Source organism: Bos indicus, chromosome 17 (assembly GCF_029378745.1).
Source record: "Bos indicus isolate NIAB-ARS_2022 breed Sahiwal x Tharparkar chromosome 17, NIAB-ARS_B.indTharparkar_mat_pri_1.0, whole genome shotgun sequence".
NCBI classification, from domain to species: Eukaryota; Metazoa; Chordata; class Mammalia; order Artiodactyla; family Bovidae; genus Bos; species Bos indicus.
Window position 1 is genome coordinate 65249239 of NC_091776.1, and position 17985 is coordinate 65267223.

At 55.5% G+C, this 17985-nt stretch overlaps 1 protein-coding gene across 7 annotated transcripts in view; it reads left to right on the forward strand.

Annotated features, from left to right (window-relative positions):
• Positions 1–17985, forward strand: part of KIAA1671 (KIAA1671 ortholog) — a 184826-nt gene that overhangs the window by 83143 nt on the left and 83698 nt on the right. Inside the window, exon 1 of one of the 7 annotated variants that reach the window (XM_019977331.2) lies at positions 2298–2637. The exons of the other annotated variants lie outside the window; for them this stretch is intronic. Coding sequence (XP_019832890.2) covers positions 2587–2637 — 51 coding nt within the window. The 5' untranslated portion in view covers positions 2298–2586. Of the gene's footprint in view, positions 1–2297; positions 2638–17985 lie in introns of those variants that run through there. 7 annotated transcript variants of the gene reach the window in all.

Genomic DNA, 17985 nt, shown 5'->3' on the forward strand with positions numbered 1-17985 from the left:
GGAGGAGGGCACAGCAGCTCACTCCAGTATTCCTGCCTGGAGAATCCCATGAACAGAGGAGCCCGGTGGGCTACAGTCCACAGGGTCACAAAGAATCGGACACGACGGACACAACTGAGCCCTTAGCACACTTAGGGTGATCCAGAATAATCTCATTTCAAGATGCTTAATTGAACTACATCTGCAAAGATCTTTTCCAAAAAGTGGCATTTACAGGTTCTGGGCACACGGGTTCTGAGGGGCCACCGTCCCATCCACTACAGGGAGGGAGATTTTTTTCCAACTGAGGAACAGCATGAGCAAAGGACCTGAGGCCACCTGGCTCACCCAATGTCGGTGGGGCAGGTGTGGGGTCAAATGCACAGGTGGGAAGAGGCCTGGGGCGGGAGGGATGGGGAGCCAGGGAAGGCGTCCAGGGGTGTTTGGGGGTCGCGTCACCATCGTGCATGTGGGTGGTTCCCCTTGCCAGGTGAGGAGGGCCCCGCAGGGCAGGGTGTGACCAGCCCAGAGGACCAGAGTGAGGTAGGGGGTCACTTCCGGCTTGGGCTGGGGGTGCGGCATGAGGCCCAGTGCTTCGGGGGCCCGACCTGCTGGCTGCGGCCCCTGCAGGCTGAGAAGGCGGGCCTTTGCTGAGGGAGAGGTCTGCGCCACTGGTGCCTGCCCACCCCACCGCCTCGTCGGGGCTCAGCTCGGTTTCTCCACCGTGGACCCCCCACGTCTGACTTTTTCACGAGGGGCTCAGCTCGGTTTCTCCACCGTGGACTCCACGTCTGGCTTTTTCACTTGTTTGTCCTGAGCGGCCCTGCCGTGTCTCCTGTCTCTCTGGCTCCACGCCCACCCGCTTCCCCGCTCACGCCCACTGCTCTGCTCTCTCTGGTCCCGGATGCCCCTCTCCCATCTCTCTGTGTCCTTGCTGCCTCTGACTTTTCTGCAGGTTCATCTCTTCCTGTCTGTGTGTCTCTTCCCCGTGCCCTCAGGGACCCCTCCTCCCCATCTCGGTCATCCTCTCTGCCCCTCCCAGCCCGTTTGTCTCTGGCCGGTCCCCGTCAGGCCGGCAGGAGGCTGAGGAGTTGGCATCCGCAGCCTCCACGCTCCCCGGGGGTGGCGGACTGTTCCTCCGCACGCCAGTCAGAGTCAGCAGCGTCCCCCGCCGCACCGTCCTGTTAGCCCCTCGGCGAGCGGGAGCCCGCTCTCCCAACTGTGCCTTCAGTCGGCCAACGAGCGGCGGCCCGGTGGTTCTCCAGCTGCGCCATCGTTGGGGACCTGCCCCTGCCCAGACCCCCTGCCTGCTGGATGCCGGTCACCAGGTCGGGTCGGAGCAGCCACGGGCCTGCTTCTCGAGGGCTCTGAGGCTCACGCCGTGGGTGGTGTCCTCTCCTGCGAGCTCAGCTCCCCGCCAGCGTGCTCGTGGGTTTCCTGTCAGCTGCACATCCCCGAGTCACGTTGTGGGGCTGCGGGCAGCACAGGGGGTCCCCGGGGTCTGGTGGGTGGGGGGCTGCCTCAGCCAAGGGCCTGCACCCCCTCCCTACCTGGCCGCTGCTGTGGGGTGCTCGCCGCGTGCCGGTCCAGTTCCAGCTGTGATGGGGCTGGCCTGATGGAGGTGGTGCTGAGCTGGGGCTCTGGCCCACCCCCCAAGCCCGGTTCACCTGGGCAGCGCCCTTTGCGATCTCCCATCTCCCCATGTGGCCGGTGGAGGTGATGACGATCACCCCAGAGAAGCCCCGCGGGGACTGAACGAGACGCTCTGGTGTTAACGTCATCCTGCCCTTTCCTGTGCAGGAGACCCTGAAACGCAGGGAAGCTCCTTCCCACTTTACGGGAGGGGTAACCGAGGCTCGGGGAGGCGGGGTGACGGCATGGTCACACTCTCGGGAAGAAAACGTCCGAGAGAGGTCTCTTCAGGCTGGCCTTCAGGTATGCTTAGCTGGCAGTTCTAGCTTCTGAAAAGGGATGCTCCTCCCCTGCCCCCACTTCCCGGCTGGCAGGGGGTGGCCGAGGAGCCCTCCCCCCACCCCCCCACCCCCAGGCTGCCCACCCGCAGGAGCAGACAGAACCCAGGCCTGGGTGGGTTTCCAGCTCACTGTGTGACCTCGACCAAGTCCCCTTCCCTCTATGGGCCCTCTTCTTCCCCCTCTGGAAAAGGGGGCTTCCAGGGCTGCTCAGAAGGAACTTGGCTGAAGCTGGGAGGGGCTGCGTGAGCCTGAGTTGATTTATGTCCATAATGTGGAAGGAGTCGGGATGGGGGGGTGGGGGGCTCCCCCTCGGTGTGTGGTTTTGGGGAGGAACACTCACATGACACACTCAGGCACATGCTCGGGTCTGGGGCTCCATCCTCGCTCCTTCCCTCAGTGGAAAAACCCCCAGATCCAGAGCACCCGCAGGAGGGCCCTGAGTCCAGACCTAAGCAGCAGCTCCCAGTGCCCTGGACAGGGCCATCCTGCCAGCCCCCTGGCCGCCAGCCGGCCCCTGAATGATTCATGCCGCCTTGAACTTGACTCCTGCGTGACAAGCCGAGCGGGAAGAGCCGCCCCTCCAGAGGGAGGCTGGAAGCGTGCGATGCAGGCGGCATAGCCCCCGGCGCCAGAGATGGAGTATTACTACTGCCCCAGTTTGCTGAAGCTCCTGCAGTACCTCTGGGTGAGTCTGGCCGACCGGACTCCTTCTTCTGCCAACTTTGCTTCCTGGCTCCGCCTGGCCGGCAGCGCCTCTGTGTTCTTTAGAAATGGTGGTTGTTTCAAGGAGGGAGGGGGTGGGGGTTCGGTTTGGGAGGCAGAGGGGCTCGTCGAAGAGGAGAGGGTCCTGCCCGCCGTGATCGGTGGGCACAGCGGCTGCCCCTCCAGTCCATGGAAAAAAAAAAAAACAGGAAAAACTAACGACCTTTCCAGAAAGCAGCATTTCTTTGATTTACGAGATGGTTCTTTATTCTGAAATTACATCCTTGCCCTTGTTGTGTGCATGTAAAATTGTCTTTTATGTCTTTTATGAGGCAAAAAGAATAGAGTTTGTTTTTCCTTCGGTGATCTTACTAAGCAAAAGGAAAATGTTGGAACTCTTGCATCGCAGCCTCTTTTCTATCAAACTATAAAAGAGGAAAAAAAAACCCTCAAAACTTTTTGTGGCAGAATGACGAAAACGGGGAACCCGTGGGGAAGTGCTTTGTGGGGTATAAAGTGCTTCTCAGATCCTGCTTTGACTCTGAGACTGACCTGCTGTGTGTCTGCTGGCAAGCTGCTTCCCCTCTCTGGGCTTCTGTTTCCTCATCCCTCGCTGCCCTAAGGGGGCGGGCCGCGGGTGGCGGTGGGTCGTGTGACCTTCATCGGGGCTCCGTGAACAGAGGGGCTTGGCAGAGAACCGTCACATGTGGTCTCGGGGTTTTTCGGAACATTCGCCAACCCAGTTGAGAACGCCCAAGAAAGGAAGACTTGGGAAATATTATTCTTTCCCCCTGCTGAATGTTTGCAAATACTTCAAATGCCTTCTCACCCAGGGAATTTTCCGGAGCTCCTAAAAATACAACTTTAGAAAATATTGTCCTCCAGCCACCCCACCTCGCCCTGCCCTAGTTCCCTGCAGCAGTGGAGAAACCGGAGACCCTCCTAGTACTTCCCCCTTGATCACTGGCTTTTGCACATTGTCTAACTGTAAATGTAAAAGGACATTAGTTGATTTTTGTTTGTTTTGTTACAAAAATAACGGATGGACACTGTAGAAAACTTGGAAAGTTTTGAAATGCGCGAGAAAGAAAAGAAGCAGCCCATAATCATTTGTGCTTGGGGGACCTGCCACCCGCTGGGTCCTCACATCTTTGACGCGCTGGGCTCCAGCGTTAAGGAGGCTGTGACACACTGGTTTACAGTTAAGAAGTACACATTTGGCCTTTGTTCCTGTTTCTGCCACAGAGCCCCTAAAACCCTTGGAATTTCCAGACTGATAAAAGTGGTAAAAGTGTCTAGATATTCACACATGACCTGTTAATGAGGTGACTGTTGGCCAGCACCTAAGGATGGGGGCTGGTTGCCAGGGAAATCAACCTCCTGAGTCCTTCCTGTTTCCCAGGAAGCACATCAGACGGCAAGGGGTCAGCTGAGCACCGATTGCTGTAAGGGTCCTGATGTGGGGAGGGGCGGCCTCTCCCTCCCCGCCATAGACTCACACGGTGCAGAACACACCCTCACGCCATCAGCCTGGGCCCCTGACTGCTCTCAGCTTTCTGCTCTGTGTCACCTCTTCATAATTTTTGTAAATACTTTTAGGTTTATAGAAGAGTTGCAAAGATGGTGGGGGGAGTCCCCGTGTATCCTTCACCCAGCGTCTGCTCATGTTAGCATCCTACGGTAACAGCCGCAGTACAATTTGTCCAGCAGAAAAATTAACGTAGGTTCAGTGCTACTGGCTTCCCTGGTGGCTCAGCTGGTAAAGAATCCGCCTGCAATGCGGGAGACCTGGGTTCAATCCCTGGGTTGGGATGATCTCCTGGAGAAGGGAAAGGCTACCTACCCACTCCAGTATTCTGGCCTGGAGAATTCCATGGACTGTATAGTCCATGGGGTCGCAAAGAGTCAGACATGACTGATCGACTTTCACTTTACAATGATATTGGTATTAACTAAACTCCAGACTTCATTCCAGTGGTTCTCATCCAGGGGTGACCTCCAGGGCACACTTGGCAATGTCTGGTGACATTCTTTGATTGTCACAGCTAGGGTGGGGGTGAGGGGCTGCTGGCATCTTGGGAATGGAGGTCAGGGCTGCTTATAAAGACCCTACAGTCAACAGGACAGTCCCACCCCCCGACCCCAAACACCACGACCAAGGATGACCCGGCCCCAGCGTCAGTCACACCAAGGTTGAGAAGCCCCGCTGATTTCTCCAGATGGTCCACTGATGTTTTTTCTCTGTTCCACGATCCGATACGGGGTCCCATGTCATATTTTGCCTCTAAATTCATCCACCACGGTGAATGAATGAGTGTAGACCACGCGCATCTCAGTTTATGTGCCCACTGATAACGGGAACGTCTGCGCACATTGAGGCACCCTCTGTAAACGTGATGTCTCATGCCGGATTAATACCCAGCACTTGCCACCAGCCTTGACTATTCAGTCGTTCTCCCTGGGCCGGACACTTGGGTTGCTCCCAGGCATTCAGTGCACACACAGCTTAGTGATCATTGTTCTCAGCCTTAAGCCTTCACTCGCTTTTCAGGTTATTTTCTAAGTCAGCTTCTTAGAATTGGGGCCACGCGTGGGCGCAGCAGGTTTCTGCAGAGACTGTCCTTAGTCAGCAGGATGTCGGTGGTTTCCTGTTGGTGGCCCGAGTCCCCCATGGGGCTACAGTTCTGTTCTGGGCTTGGGGGAAAGAGTCTGCCTCCTCTCAGACTGCCCAGCATCAGCTGGGAAGTGGGGGAGGGAGATTGAGTTTCTGCTTCAAATCATTAGTAACCGTAGCTGGTGGCTCCCCTGCCATGGCTGTTTTGAGTTACTTAATCGCCTTTGTTGATGAGATAACCCAGCCAGACAGTCCCAAGGCCTGTGGCCTTGTTGGGCCATTGGTACCAAGCTGGTTGTTTGTGATTGTTGATTGCAGCAACGGGAATAATAGCAACAGTGGCCACCTGCACCATGGCCGTTCCTACTGAGCACTTGTAAAGTGTCTTTCGTGGGCATCCTGTGAGAACCGAGAAGCTCAGCTGTAGGTCTCATTACCCCCATTTTGCAGCTAGGGAACCCGAGGCTCAGAGAGGTTAAGCAGCTTCCTGAAGGCCCCCCAGCAAGGAGGTGTCAGAGCCTGTAACCGAGTGCAGTTCTCCTGCGACTACTTTGTCGAATCTGATCTTGCCATTTCTCAGATGGGAAAACTGAGGCCCACAGGTTGAGGCAACTTGCCAGTCTACAGGAAAGCTGTCTATCTGGATCAGTTTTTGCCAGGTGGAGGATTATAGAAGGATGTCGCCCTGGGTCAGGCTGGGCTCTGGAGCCCTGGCTTAGAATCCGAACTCTGCCAACAGCAGGTCACATAACCTCTCTGAGCCTCAGTTTCCCCATCTGCACATGGACTGTGCCAAGGATCAGCCAGAACAAGGGACATGAGTATGCTTGGCACAGGGCTGGCCTCTGCGGAGGCCCTCACTGTCTAGATGTCCTTGTTTGGGGGGGCTGGCGGGCTCTGATAGAATGTCAGACAGCAACCCCCTCCCTCCAGACTTCCCCAGGCTCCCCAGAGGCTGCCCGTCCCACCTGACTGCAGAGCCTGGGGGCTGACTCCTGGCCGGCCAGCCTCCTCGGCTCTGTGTCCCTACAGCCGAGGGGGTTGCCGGGTGTCACCACTGACAGCTTCTTCAGGAAGATGCCGTGTGAGCCAAGGGCGTGCCCCATGCTGGTGGTGGTGGGTCCCTCTCCTGCCCCCTTTCAGATGCCTCCTTGCCAGGGTCTTGGTCCGGTGGCTCCATCCGCGTGCGGTGATGGGGATCCCGCTTTGTTTTCCAGGGTGCTTGGTGAGCTTCATCTCTCCACATTTAACCAGATTTTTTTTTTGATGGGAAAAATGTCCGAACATCTAAATGTGGTTAGCCTGGCCGTTCTCTCCCCGGGGCCTCCTTGCTGCCTGATTACTCAGCCGTGTCCCTCACTCAGCCCGTTGTCACCTCCAGGAATAATAATACCAGTCACGAGACAGCGATCTGCGTTCCCCTCTCGCCTCCGAGCACTCGTCCTTGTGGCCTTGCAGTTAATCCTTGAAGCAGCCTCTAGAAGCGAGTGTTCCCAATGAGAAGCCTGGAGGTCTGGGGCATGGTTGAGTGCCCACCTGATACGGACCAGCTGGCAACAGGTGGAGCCGGGCTTTGAACTTGGGAAGTCTGGCCTCAAAGTTGACGTGCTTGGTTACGCTCACGCCTGCCCTCAGGCAGGAAGGATGCCCATCTTCCCCCCACCCGCCGGCACCATGCCCGGCTCAGAGTTGGTGCTCAGTAGACAGTGTGTGGAAGCTGTGCTGAGGGCTGGACGGCTCTGGGGGGTCACTGGGGTGCCTGGACTCTGCACACGCCTGTCCTCTGTTACCATCACTCCCGCTGTTATTTTTACTACCAGCCCCTGCGTCTCAGATCTTGGTGGCCTCACTGTGTGCCCAGGGTCTGGCCTGGCTCTGCAGCATCTGTGGCTGAAATAGGAGAACCAGCTATTTTTGTGCATCTGGAGTTGGAGGCTTGGACCCAACGTCATGAGACTCCAGCCGAGGGTGCCCTGTAAACCCAGTGGCAGGGCGGAGAACTGGGGTCAGGCCCTCCTGGCTTCCGGTCCCCATCGAGCTGCTTGCTAATTGGGTGTGGGGGAGCTTCGAGCAAGTCTCCTGACCTCTCAGAAAGCCAGTTTTGCCATCTGTAGACTGGGAATGAAAATGATGTCTCCCTTGCAGAGCCAAGCAATTCAGGCATTGCTTGAGGCCATGCCAACAACCCTGGAGCATTGTTAGTCTTAAAGAAATGTTGGCAGCTGATGCCAGTGTGGACAGCTGATGGGTCCTCAATTCAGTTCAGTTAAATGCCCATGCTAGGTACGTTGTCAGTGTTCGGGACAGTCAGTGAATCAGGCAGACCCCTGCCTTGGGGACTAACGTTCTAGTAGGGCGTGGGACACAGGAACCCTGTATAGCAAGTCAGGAGGTGGGGTGGCTGGGAAAGAAGGAAGGAAGCACTCAAGGGGAGCTTGGATGTGACACTCAGGGGGCTTGGATGGGTGGGCACACCCTCAGAAGGTGACTCTTGAACTGAGACTTTGGAAGAGGGGAGGGAGTAGACCCGGGGAGCTTGGGGGGAGAGATAGCAGCCAGTGCAAAGGCCCTGAGGTCTACTGTGTGCACAGGCCGTTCTGTGGAACTGGAAGGAGGCTGCAGCAGAGAATGAGTGAGGTGATAGGAGTTGTCAGGGTCACGCAGGGCCTGGCAGCCACTCGGAAATCTTCGCCTTGTGCTCTGAAGCTGGGGGAGGGAGTCATGTGGGGTGGGAGGGGCACAGGTTGACGTGGGTTTTGAACACACAGAGGCGGACTCGAGGAGGCCAGCAAGGAGCCTCTGCAGCTGTCCAGGTGGGAGCTGACGGTGCCTCAGCCCAGGGCGGCGGAGGAGGTGGCGAGAAGCAGACAGGGTTGCCGCGGGATCTGCTGTGGACTGAGCATGGGTGGGAGAAAGAGAGAGAGTCACACAGACACTGAGCATTTGGGGCCTAGCAGTCAGGAGGGGGTGGAAAACCGCAGGGAGAAGGGGTCTTGGGGGCAGATCAGGATTCGGCTTTGGACTTGCTGAGTTTGAAGTGTCCCTTAGACATTCCCCATTCTTTCCCCAACCTCTCTTTGCCCATGCGTACAATGGGAGGTAATTCCTGCCCTGCCTGTGTCGGAAGGTTGTTGAGATGCTTTGAAGGGAATTTGAAAAGGCCTCCGAGGAGGGTGATCACGCCAAGCCCACATCGGGAAGTTCTTTAGCCCCTTAGGTGTTTCCCAGCACTTCTGAGCCCCCAGGGAGACCTACTCAGAGCTTTTTAAGCTCCAGGAGGCCCTGCTAATAACTCCCACAGTAGGGTTTGTGAGAATCAGCTGGGCCACGGCCAGCTCCCCTTGGTGCCTCTCTCACTGTGACAACTTGCAGAACTTTTCTACCTGCTAACGGCCCCTCCTGGGCAACACCACTCACCACCTCACCCCGCCGCTGCCCTCCCATCTGCAGAATCCTTGACATAAAATGAAAAGAGAACCCTGCTCTCAGATGCTGGTGGGTCCCCAGGCTTGGAAGGCCACTCCCTGGTCCTCCGTGGGCCCCAGCCACTGACCCAGGCCACTGAGAACGTCCTGCTGAAGGGCCGAAGTGAACAGGGTTCCCTGCTCTCAGAAGGCTGGTCTCTCAGGCTGGCAGCCCTCGCTGTCTCAAAGGAGCCATTGCCGGGTCTCAGACATTCCAGGGATTAGAGCCATCAGAAGGGACGTGGCAATCCTGTGACTGCTGGAAGGAATGATAAATGCAGGGTGGAAGTCTGGAGGGGTGGGCATGTGGGCAGAACCCTTCCCGGAGCCAGGAGCTGGGGCGTGGCGTCTGTGTGACCCTGGGGCAGTTGCCTGCCCTCTCTGTGCCTGTTTCTCTCTTGGTATACCAACAACACTCTGGCTCAGTTGGTAAAGAATCTGCCTGCGATGCAGGCGACGAAGGAGACTCGAGTCCCACCCCTGTGCTGGGAAAATCGCCTGGAGGAAGGCATGGCAGCCCACTGTATTCCCCAGTGTTCTTGCCTGGAGAATCCCATGGACAGAGGAGCCTGGTGGGCTACAGTCCATTGGGTCACAAAGAGTCGGACACCGCTTAGCGACAAAACCACCAAACTGGAGTATTGAGCCAGATTCTCCTTAAGGGTTTTGGCTATGCACAGCCTCCCAGTTCTAGGAATCCAGTAAAGAGTAGAGCGCTGGAGTCAAACAGACAGACCTGGGTTGGAATCCAGCCTTCCCCACTGTGTGACCTTCAGAAGGTGTCTTCCTGTCTCTGAGCCTGTTTTCTCGTCTGGGGATGAGTAATCTCCCTTTCTCAAATGGGGATTATGTCAGCGTCTTATTGCGGAAATCAGTAAGGAGGGCAGCTGGCACATGGTATGCACTAAATAAAGAGGGCCGTATCTTCTTACATTCCTTCTCAACAGTATTATCCAAACTGACTTGGTACAAGATGTGGGCTGGGGGCCTCACCAGCAGAATGGTTTCCAGATTAAGACACTAGAGGGCGCGCCTGTCCTAACAAATCACTTTGATCGGCTTTTTTTTTTTTCTTTTTCTTTTCCATTATGGTTTATTACAGGATACTGAACGCAGTTCCTGTGCCGCACAGTAGGGCCTTGTTGTTTATCCATCCCATACGTAGTACTCTACGTCTGCTAATCCCATGCGGCTGCCTTTTGCAAGCCAGCGCAGGGCTACCCGCTTTCCACACCTGAGCACGTGTGACCTTGTCCAGAGAGGCAGGAGCCCTGGTTATCCCCCTTTCACAGATGGGGACATCGAGGAAACCTGACTTGTCCAAAGTCACATAGAAGGGAGGCCTCAGAACTGGCTTTCTGGGGCCAGGTTTTTCCACACTGGAGCCCATGGTCTCTCTCTGCCTCTCAGGGCTCCTGCTTCCCCAGTTCTAAGGCCACTGGAGGCTAAGAAGCATGCAAATGGTGCTGCCACCAAGGTTAGTCTCCGTGGAATCAGCCAGGCCAGCCCCAGACCTCCAGTTATTTCAGCTGGAAAATCCACTGTCGAGAGTCAGGGTTATAGCATGGAGTGTCAGCCATGAAGCAGATTATGCTAAGTTTTGCTGAATCCTAGGACATTGGTCCTTAGAAGCTGCACCTTTTTTTTCCCTTTGGTTGCAAGTCTGGTTTCAGTCCATCAGCAATGGCGGGATGAAAAGCTTGAAGCAGGCCAGCACCCGTTCTGCCACCCACTTTTGTCCCTGGTGGGCAAAGGGATTTTCCTGAGCTGAAAAGGCACTTGGATTTGGGAGCTGCAAACTGAATGAGCACATGGTTCCCACATCCAGGGCAGGACAGGTGAGTGGGAAGGCAGCCTGACTCAGCAGGGGAGCATCACTGAGTTGGAGCCGGGACGCCAGAGTCTGGTCCCGGCTGTGAGGCCCTTGGCTGGTCCTTGCCCTTTCTGGGTCCGGCGTCTTCATCTATGAGATGCAGTCGTCGGCTGACCTCAGAGCTGACTTGCTGTGCCGTGCACGGATGTTGGGTGCCTTCTCTGGGCTGGGCCCTGAGCTGGGTCTTAAAGCCTGAGTAGGAGAAGAAGGGAAGGACATTCAGGTGGTGGGACCAGCATATATGGAGGCCTGGAAGTTCTGGAAGAGGTGGGAGGGGACTTGCCTCATGGTCCAGTGGTTAAGACTTCCAGCATCCAATGCAGGGGATGTGGGTTCGATCCCTGGTCAGGGAACTAAGATCCCACATGCCTCTGGGACGAAAAACCAAAACATAAAACAGAAGCAATATTGTAACAAATTCAATAAAGCCTTTAAAAGTGATCCACATTAAAAAAAAAAAAAGTCTTAAAAAAAAAGAGGTTTGAGGTGTCTTTGATTGAAGCTAGAACAACACAAAGTAAATATCTCCTCAAGGGTGAAGTAGGGCATGGATGAGAAGATTGTCAAGGAATTTGGTCCAAATTAAGAAAACTCTTTGCTTTCTTTGTAAGAAAACTTGGTGTTTGGTGTAGAAATTCTGAGGTAGGAAGGGACAAGTGTTTGCAGATGTATCCTGTTTGTGGTAAACCTACTTGTATTAAAATATAAGCTCATTCATGTTAACATCACATTATTTCATAGTTACAATATGTGGAATGGAATTAGTCATTCAGTCGTGTCTGATTCTTTTGCAACCCCACAGACCGTAGCCCGCCAGGCTCCTCTGTCCATGGGATTCTCCAGGCAGGAATACTGGAGTGGGTTGCCATTCCCTTCTCCAGGGGATCTTCCCGACCCAGGGATGGAACCCGCGTTTCCTGAGTTGGCAGGCAGATTCTTTACCGCTGAGCCACAATATAAATGTGATAATCTAGTAATAGATCTTCACGTAAGCCTCCTTGTGGCCAGTGTATGTGTTTGCTGGGGATAACCTGTCAGAATACCACTGACTAGGTGGCGTAACAACAGAAATCTGTGTCTGTTTGGAGGCTGGATGACCAACGGTGTCAGCAGGTTTGGTTTCTCAGGAGGCCGCTCTCCTCGGCTGCAGAGGCTGCCTCCTGGCTTGTCTTCACGTGGCCTTGCCTCCGTGTGTACCCGTGGCGTCTGTACGTCTGCATTTCCTCCCTATAAGGACAGCAGTCTCCTTTTTACTTAATTATCTATCTAAGGCCCCGTCTCCCATATACAGTCTCATTCTAAGGTCTTGGGATGAGGTCCTGGGTTTCAGCATATAAGTCTGGGGGAAGCACAGTCCAGCCCACAGCAGCCAGGCTCTCGGCAAAGCCCTTTACGTTACTTCGTTTTATCTGTCACAGCAGTTTTATCTGTCACAGCAGGGATGGTATCACCATCCCCATTTTACAGATGATGAAACCGAGGCTCAGGGAGGTTGTGTCACTTACAGAAAATCACGCAGCTGGTCGGCAGTGAAACTGGGATTTGATCCCATCATGTCTTGCCTTGGAGCCCACATTTTTTAGTTTTTGTTTATGATTTGACTTAAATCATAGGAAGGCCGTTTTGTTTTGCTTCTGAACCTGCCTCATTGTGTTGAATGCACCCGACACTTCTCCTTGCCTCCCTGTACTCTGCCCTGTCCTTGTTTTAGGTGTGATTGGAAGAGACCCCGAGGGGAAGGGAAGGCCCTTGCCAGACCCCAGTGCTGCCCCAGCTTGCCCGGCCCTCGCAGGGTTGCTGGCCACCTTCCCAGGAGGGGTGTGCCTGGGGCCGCCTGCCCCCTTCTCGGCTCCCCACCGCCCGGGTTTGCCTGGAGCAGCCTGAGTCCAGTGAAAGCAGCCTTTGTCCTCCGGTCTCTCCCTCCCAGAGGGATGACCTAAGTCCCAGCCCGGGAACAAAGCAGCAACCTGCCATGTGAGTTCAGGTCAGCCCCACTAACCCGCAGATCCTCCCAGGCTCAGCCCAATGGGGGCCAGGGGACATGGTAGCCTAGGCTACGGGGTTGCAGAGTTTGGTGGGATCCGGAAGGCAGCAGAGCCCTCCCCGGTCCTGAGTGGCGATGCCAGGGCCTCCTTAGTGCACGGGACTTTACAGTTTATAGAACTGCTCTGTGCTTTTCCAGGCTGGTGGAGCCCCCCAGACTCTCCGTACACATCACACAGGGCAGGGCCTGGGAGAGGCAGGTAGAAGTTGTCACGAGGAACCACTTCACAACGTCGGGTGTGGGATGTGAGGGCAGTCTGGTTGTGACCTCTGTCACCCCGCCGATCACCTGGGTTGAATCGGCTGACCTGGCTGGCTAGGGGGGTGTCCCCTTCCTTCCTTACTGCCTCAGTGTGTCCCTCCCCAAACTGCCCCCTCTGTGGAGGAGGACAGCCCAGACATAGGAGGACCGCTCTTTGGTCAAGGACACACTAGTAGCTGTGCTCCCTGCTAGGACCTCCAGGCAAGCTCTCAGGGCATCAGGGTGCAACGTCAGGGTGTTTTGCCTTTTTTTTTTTAATAAGTTAGTTTTATTTATTTATTTTGGGGTGCACTGGGTCTTTGCTGCTTTGCTTGGGCTCTCTCTACTTGCCGTGTGCGGGCCTCTCACTGCAGTGGCCTCTCTTGTGGCAGAGCACGGGCCCTAGGGTGCTCAGGCCCCAGAAGTTGTGACGCCCGGGCTTAGTTGCTCTACGGCACGTGGAATCTTCCCGGACGAGGGATTGAACCTGTGTCTCCTGCGTTGGCAGGCGGATTCTTAATCACTGGACCACCAGAGAAGTCCCCCAGCCACTCTTGATGGTGCTCATATGACTCGGTGGGTCAGGAAATCAGGCAAGGCTCAGTCAGTGGGGACGGCAGCTCCATGATATTTGAGAGTCCCTAGCAACTGGGGGCTGGAATCGCCCAGGGTCTTCACCCAGCTGTCTTGTGCCGGCAGTAACTTGAAGGCTGGGCTTCTCCGGACTGTTGTCCAGTCACCTGCTGTAGCTTGGGCTCCGGCTCAGGGCTCCCAGAGCACGTGTTGCAGCCAGGAGGGCAGACGCCGCATCGCCCTTTATGACAGATGCAGCCTCAGCAGTCACGTAGCATTCCTTTGTTCTCTGTTGATCAAAGCGGTCACAAGCCCCCCAAGACTCAAGGGAAGAGGACACAGACTCTGTACCTCTCAATGGGAGGAGTGTCAAAGAGCGTGCACCCGTGTTTCAAAGCTGCCATAGCAGGAAGTAACAGGAAAATTACTGAGTACCGTTTATCGAGCACTAACTCTTTGCCGGGCACTGTGCTGAGGGCTTCCCATGGATGAACCCGCACAAGCCTCCCCGCAGTCCCAGGGGATGCAGTATTCGGAGCTTGGTGTTTTCGCATCAGAGACGGTGGAGGAACCCAGGGGGATGGGCAGGGCTGTCCTCAGTTTGGCATTGAACGTGTCACACTCGGAAGTCGTGGGCCAGTTTTTTTTTTTCCCCCTTTCTCCTCTAAACTTAGAATATTCCTTGAGTTCTTGAAAATTCTCGCTTAGCTGTCTGATTCATCTCCTCACTCACCGGCTCTTCCCTTTGGTGTTTATTTTGAGCAGTTTCCCTCTGCCTGTGTGCCTAGAGCCCTCCCCCAGCCCTGCCCCCGCCGTCACCCCTTCTCCACTCTGCTGCTCGTGGGAAGGGCTGGTTGCAAACTTCCCCACTGCCCACCTCTCCTCAGGCTTTTGAGGAACCAGCGGGTGGGGCCTTGGGGCCCCGACAGAAGAAGTGAGCCATCGCCACCCAGCCACGTGTGCACACCACCTTTGCTGTTCCTCGGGGCCAGAGCTGGGGCTCATTCCCCTGCCTCCTGAGGGTCTGACACGTGACAGACGCCCAGGGCATGTTTGGTGGACCAAATCCGTGAATGATGAGGGAAGGAAGAACGAGTGGCTGACTCTTCAAGCAAGGAGGCTCTCTCCCGTGCACCCCTGCGTCCCTGGCACCCAGTAGACCCTCGGTAAATGTTGGTTTCACCACGTGAATGGAGGAAGGAAGGTGTGGGTGAGACTGCCGGCAGCGACTGAGCCCTACGGCTGTGTCCTCGTCACGTGACGCGGTGCTTGACCTGGATGAGTGAATGAGCGACTCCAGGGAGCCCTCCTCCAGGAGGGAAGGTGTCTGTTGCACAGCCGGGTGCACGGCAGGTGCTCAGCCCTGTCTGGTGTTGAATGAATAAAAGAGGGGATGAAAAGGAGGGCTAAGGGAAACTTCCCATCCTCGGGGGCCCGGCCGTGTTCAGTCTCCATCTCTCCAGTTCCCAGCACAGAGTCTTGCTTACCGTAGGTGCTCATTCAACGTTGAATGAATGAATGAAAAGTGAAACTACTTGAGGATAGGGACACGTCTTGTTTGTTTCCCCAGGTCCTAGACTAGCACTCGATAAATGTCTGCTGAACTGAACACGTGGGGGAATGAAGGAGTGAGTACACGGGTCAGACTTTCGGAGGCTCCGGACTGTACCTTGTTCATTTCTTTCTTCAGGTTCCAATATAGGGCCAGGCATACAGCAGGTGCTTAGCAAATGCTTCCCTGCTGCCCCAACCTTTGCAGGCAGTGTCCATCCGTCCCTGAGAATGGACTGAGAGGGAAGGCCAACCCAGGGGGCCTCGCCCGTCTCGATTGGCCCCCACCCTGCCCGCCAAGCCCCTCGGCTGAGACTTCCTGTTGTTCCCGTCCTCACAGGTGGACAGGAAGTCCCCAGAGGCCTGCCTGAGACCTGCTTCCCATATTTTCTTCATGCCGGCTGCCCTCGGTGAGACCCAGGCGCCGCACCGCGCCCCAGCGCCGGCTGGTCGAGGAACAGTACCCTCCAGGGACCCCACTTCCTGACCATGTTAGCAGTTCTGTTTTAGAGCCTGCTGAACAGATTTTTACACAAAGCAAGTGATGCCTGGGAGAATGTTCCATTCAGAGCCAGCCCCTAAAATCACCTTGTTCTTGTCCTGCCGGCCAGACCTTTTAACCCCGTCACAGCTGAGCAGCGGGAGCAGAGCAGAGACTCGGCTTTGGGATCTGAGACGGCAGGGCTCAGATCTCCCTCTGTGGATTTCAGTTGAGCCTCAGTTTGCATATCTGTGAAATGGACATTATAAATACCCCTCGCCCCCCCTTTCCTGTTTTCCAGTCTTGACCACATGTCTGTTGCTCTTTTAAATTCCCTGTGCTGAGGCTGCCGTTCCCAGAGTTATGCTTTCAGTAGAGTCCTGTCCCGACTCTTTGTGACTCACGGACTGCACCACGCCAGGCTTCCCTGTCCTTCACTGTCTTTTGGAGTTCGCTCAAACTCATGTCCATTGAATCAGTGATGCCATCCAACCGTCTCATCTCTGTTGCCCGCTTCTCCCCCTGCCCTCAGTCTTTCCCAGCATCAAGGTCTTTTCCAGTGAGTCAGCTCTTCGCATCAGGTGGCCAAAGTATTGAAGCTTCAGCTTCAACATCAGTCCTTCCAATGAACATTTAGGGTTGATTTCCCTTTGGATTGACTGGTTTGATCTCCTTGCAGTCCAAAGGACTCTCAAGAGTCTTCTGTAGCACCACAGTTTGAAAGCATCAGTTCTCTAACTCTCACATCCATACATAGCAACTGTGTTCAAAGAAGTGTCTGCTCCAGTTGATTCTGAGAGGCAGTATCTCAGGCTGGGTCCCCCAGCAACAGAGCTTGAGTGGGGGTCCACGTGTCCATGGTTTAGTGACGGAGAACTCCAGTCAGCCCTATCCCTGGGGGAGTTCTAGAGAGTCCAGAGCACCACAAAATCAGTCCCCGTGGGGAAGCAAGGCAGCTCTTCCTCCACCGGCTGGGGCCCACCGTTGGAGAAGACGGGGCTGTGAGCAGTGGCAGCCAGCACCCTGGAACCTGGAGGACGGGGCCCCAGCCAGTGCCAGGGGTCTGGGCGGGGTTCCAACAGCATGTACTGCTGTCAGGCACCCTGGGGAGTCATGGACCCAGAGCAGTGAGATGCTGGTGTGGGTTGGCTGCCATGGAGGAGTCGATGCTCGATACATAGTAACTTGGTAAACACAGAAAGCTGTGAAGAAGATGGAAGCAGGTACAGGGATGCCACGACGCTGTTTGTTCCTCTAAGGCGTCCTGAGTGAGCGCGAGGGGCCAGGCTCTCAGTGGGTGCACAGGTGTGGACCCCACACTCAGTGCCCCCGAGGAGGGTGGCTTTTGTAGGTTGCTTAGTCGCTCAGTCGTGTCTGACTCCTTTGCAGCCCCGTGAACTGTAGCCCGCCAGGCTCCTCTGTCCGTGGGATTTCCCAGGCAAGAATACTGGAGTGGGCTGCCATTTCCTCCTCTGGGGGCTCTTCCCAACCCAGGGATCAAACCCGCGTCTCCTGCATTGCGGGCAGATTCTTTACTGCTGAGCCACCACAGGAGGGGTGACAGCCATATAAATGGAGCTGAAGCTGGGGTGTCTCCACACACTGAGGTCCATCTTAGGGGAGGAAATGTAACACAGGTGATGTCCAAACATTAGCACATAGTTTATTTTTCTTAGCTTTGAAAAAGTAGTACAGCCCCAGTAAACATTTCCGGTGGCACTGCCACCTCCAGTCTGTAGGCCCCTGCCCAGAAATTGCTGACAGTTTCACACATCTCCTTTCAGAAGTATTCTCGGCATATATAGGACTATCTGTGCGTGCATCTGTATTTCCCGTATATATACACGCATTTTTTTAACACCGGTCTGTCCTTGCTGATCGTCGTGTTCCGTGTCCTGATTTCTTTTTCTCGTAGTGCTGAGACCTTTCCCTATCAGCACAGTAGGTCTGTCTCATTCTTTCCGATGGCTTTATATTCCCCCCTCACTGTGTTTGTCGAACCAGTCCCCTCCCAACGGCCATGTAGCTGATTTCCAGTTTTGTGCGCCATGAACAACACTGCAGGGAACATCTTGTGCAAAGGTCTTGGTGCCCTTGTGTGTTGCGTCTGCAGGGGAAATGCCTGGCCACGGACTTGCCAGGTCGTGTGAGGGTTGAATAGGGTTTTCCTGGGGGGGTGGGGCTGACAGGGGTGGGAGAGTGGGGGAAGGGGAGGTGTACGGAGAAAAGCCTCAGGACATACAGGAGCTGGCAGCTGAGGGCGGGGAGGCCTGCCTCTGACACAGACACGTCTGGGGTCCTGCCTGATGTTCAGATGTGCGTCATCTGCCAGGGTGTCACTCCAGCTCTGAGAGTCCGAGGGGGCAGGCGGCTCCTTACGAGGGGTCTGACGGCGTGCAGGGCACTTTTCTTGTCCTCTCCTTGGGTTCTCGTGGCACTTTGATCAAGCCGTGTTGTTATCACCATTCTGTCACGGGCTCACAGAGATCCA